Source organism: Beta vulgaris, chromosome 7 (assembly GCF_026745355.1).
Source record: "Beta vulgaris subsp. vulgaris cultivar EL10 chromosome 7, EL10.2, whole genome shotgun sequence".
NCBI classification, from domain to species: Eukaryota; Viridiplantae; Streptophyta; class Magnoliopsida; order Caryophyllales; family Amaranthaceae; genus Beta; species Beta vulgaris.
In genome coordinates this window covers 28,967,034-28,968,961 of record NC_079208.1, presented here as the reverse complement: position 1 = coordinate 28,968,961, position 1,928 = coordinate 28,967,034, and the positions used below count along the sequence as shown (strand labels likewise).

At 39.7% G+C, this 1,928-nt stretch overlaps 1 protein-coding gene across 1 annotated transcript; it reads right to left on the bottom strand.

Annotated features, from left to right (window-relative positions):
• Window positions 1-573: 573 nt before the first annotated feature.
• LOC104899030 (uncharacterized) lies at window positions 574-1,650 on the bottom strand. Its single transcript, XM_010686171.1, has one exon. It carries the CDS (start codon window positions 1,648-1,650, stop codon window positions 574-576), a length of 1,077 nt encoding a protein of 358 aa, XP_010684473.1.
• Between the last annotated feature and the right edge of the window lie 278 nt (window positions 1,651-1,928).

The following is a 1,928-nucleotide window of genomic DNA, read 5'->3' as shown; positions in this document are numbered from 1 at the left end:
ATTGCAAAAAGGACATTCCTGCGGAAGAAAGACATGACTACGCTTCAAACGGGCTTTATAGGGAAGGCCATCATTACACGCTTTCCAAAGGAAATTCTTTATTTTAGGAGGGATCCAAAGCTTCCAAATCCAAGCATAATCCACTGTAGCTATATTGTTACTGACTAAACATTGAGCTAGCAGGGCACCAGACTTCATAGACAAATCTCCATCCGACGTTAAGCCCCCAAATAAGAGAGTCTCGATGGGGATGGAGAGGAATGAATAAAGAGAAGACTTTTTCAACCAGATAAGGGGGGAGAAAGGAAGCCAACTTTTGCCTATCCCAAGCCTTATAAGGCAGAATAAAGTCACTCACCATAAGCGAAAAAGAACCATCTGGGAAGGCATAAAGGAACTAAGAGGGGCTTGCAATACCCAATTGTCTTCCCAGAATCGAATATCAGCCCCATCATCGATCTGCCATCTTATACCTTGGCAAAAAATCTCACTTAATCGCATAAGTTTTATCCATTGCCAGGAGGCCACACTAGAGACTTTGTGAGACATAAGAGAATCATTCTTTAGATAGTATTAACGAACGAGTTTCACCCAAAGATTATTATTGTTCGTAAGAAATTTCCAAAGAAGTTTAAACTGCATTGCAATATTATTGGTATCTGCTTTCCTCAATCCCAGACCACCAAAACATTTGGGTTTGCAAATCCTATCCCAACCAATCAGGTTGGTGGAAGCATTAGAAGCATCTTTATTCCAAAAAAAAATTCTATAAGTTTTATCCAAAGAAGTTAAAATTGACTTAGGCAAATAGAAGCTTTGCATTTGGTAATTGTCTTTGGTTGTTAAGTTTGATTGAATTAAAACTAACCGACCAGCTTGAGAACGGGAATTAGCTTTCCACTTAGGTAGCTGATTGGTGACTTTAGAAGCTACTTTACCAAATGTTTCTTTAGTAACTCTGGACGTAATAATTGGATAACGAAGGTACTCCCCAAGATCTTGAGACTCGACCATGACCAAAACATTAGCAAAATTTGCCTTCATATAGTTAGAAATATTCGAAGTTACCTGGAACGAGGATTTGTGATAGTTCACTAATTGACCAGAATGGGAAAAATACTTATTTAAAATCGCTCTAATCAAACGACAACTAGATTCGGATGCTTTGGCGAAAATCATAGTATCATATGAAAAAGTTAGAAAAGGGATACGAACTCCTGAGTGTCCAACCGAGACACCATTTAGTTTATCACGCTGGTTACCAGCGAGCGACAAGTTGCGAGCAAGCAACTCTGCACATAAAATCAAAAGGTACAGAGAGAGAGTATCACCTTGGCGGATACCCCTTGATGATGAAAAAGAGGCACCAGTGATACCATAAACTAGTACCGAAAAAGATGCAGTCTTGATACATTCCCTGATCCATCCAATCCAACGGGCATCGAAACCTAGCTGGGCAAGCATCTCAAAGATGAACGACCATTCTAATCTATCATAAGCCTTCTCTATATCAAGCTTAATAGCTAACCATCCCGAGGTTCCCCCTTTTTTTCGAAAGGAATGGAAAACCTCACGGGCCAGCAAAATGTTGTCTTGAATTAACCGATCAAGGACAAAGGCACCCTGAAGAGGGTGGGTAAGTTTACCCATAACAAATTTTAATCCACGTGATTATCTTGGAGATGATTTTATAGATGGTAGAGCATAAACTAATAGGACGGAAATGATTTGCTGTAGAGGGATTATCAATCTTAGGAATTAATGCTAAAAAAGTGTGATTAATTTCTTTTAGCATTTTAATAGAATGAAAGAAGGCCTTCACGACCCTAATAACCGAATGGCCAACGAGAGGCCAGTACTTCTGGAAGAAAAACGGTGGGAACCCATCTGGTCCCGTGGATTTATCCGGTGCTAGATCAAATGTGGTT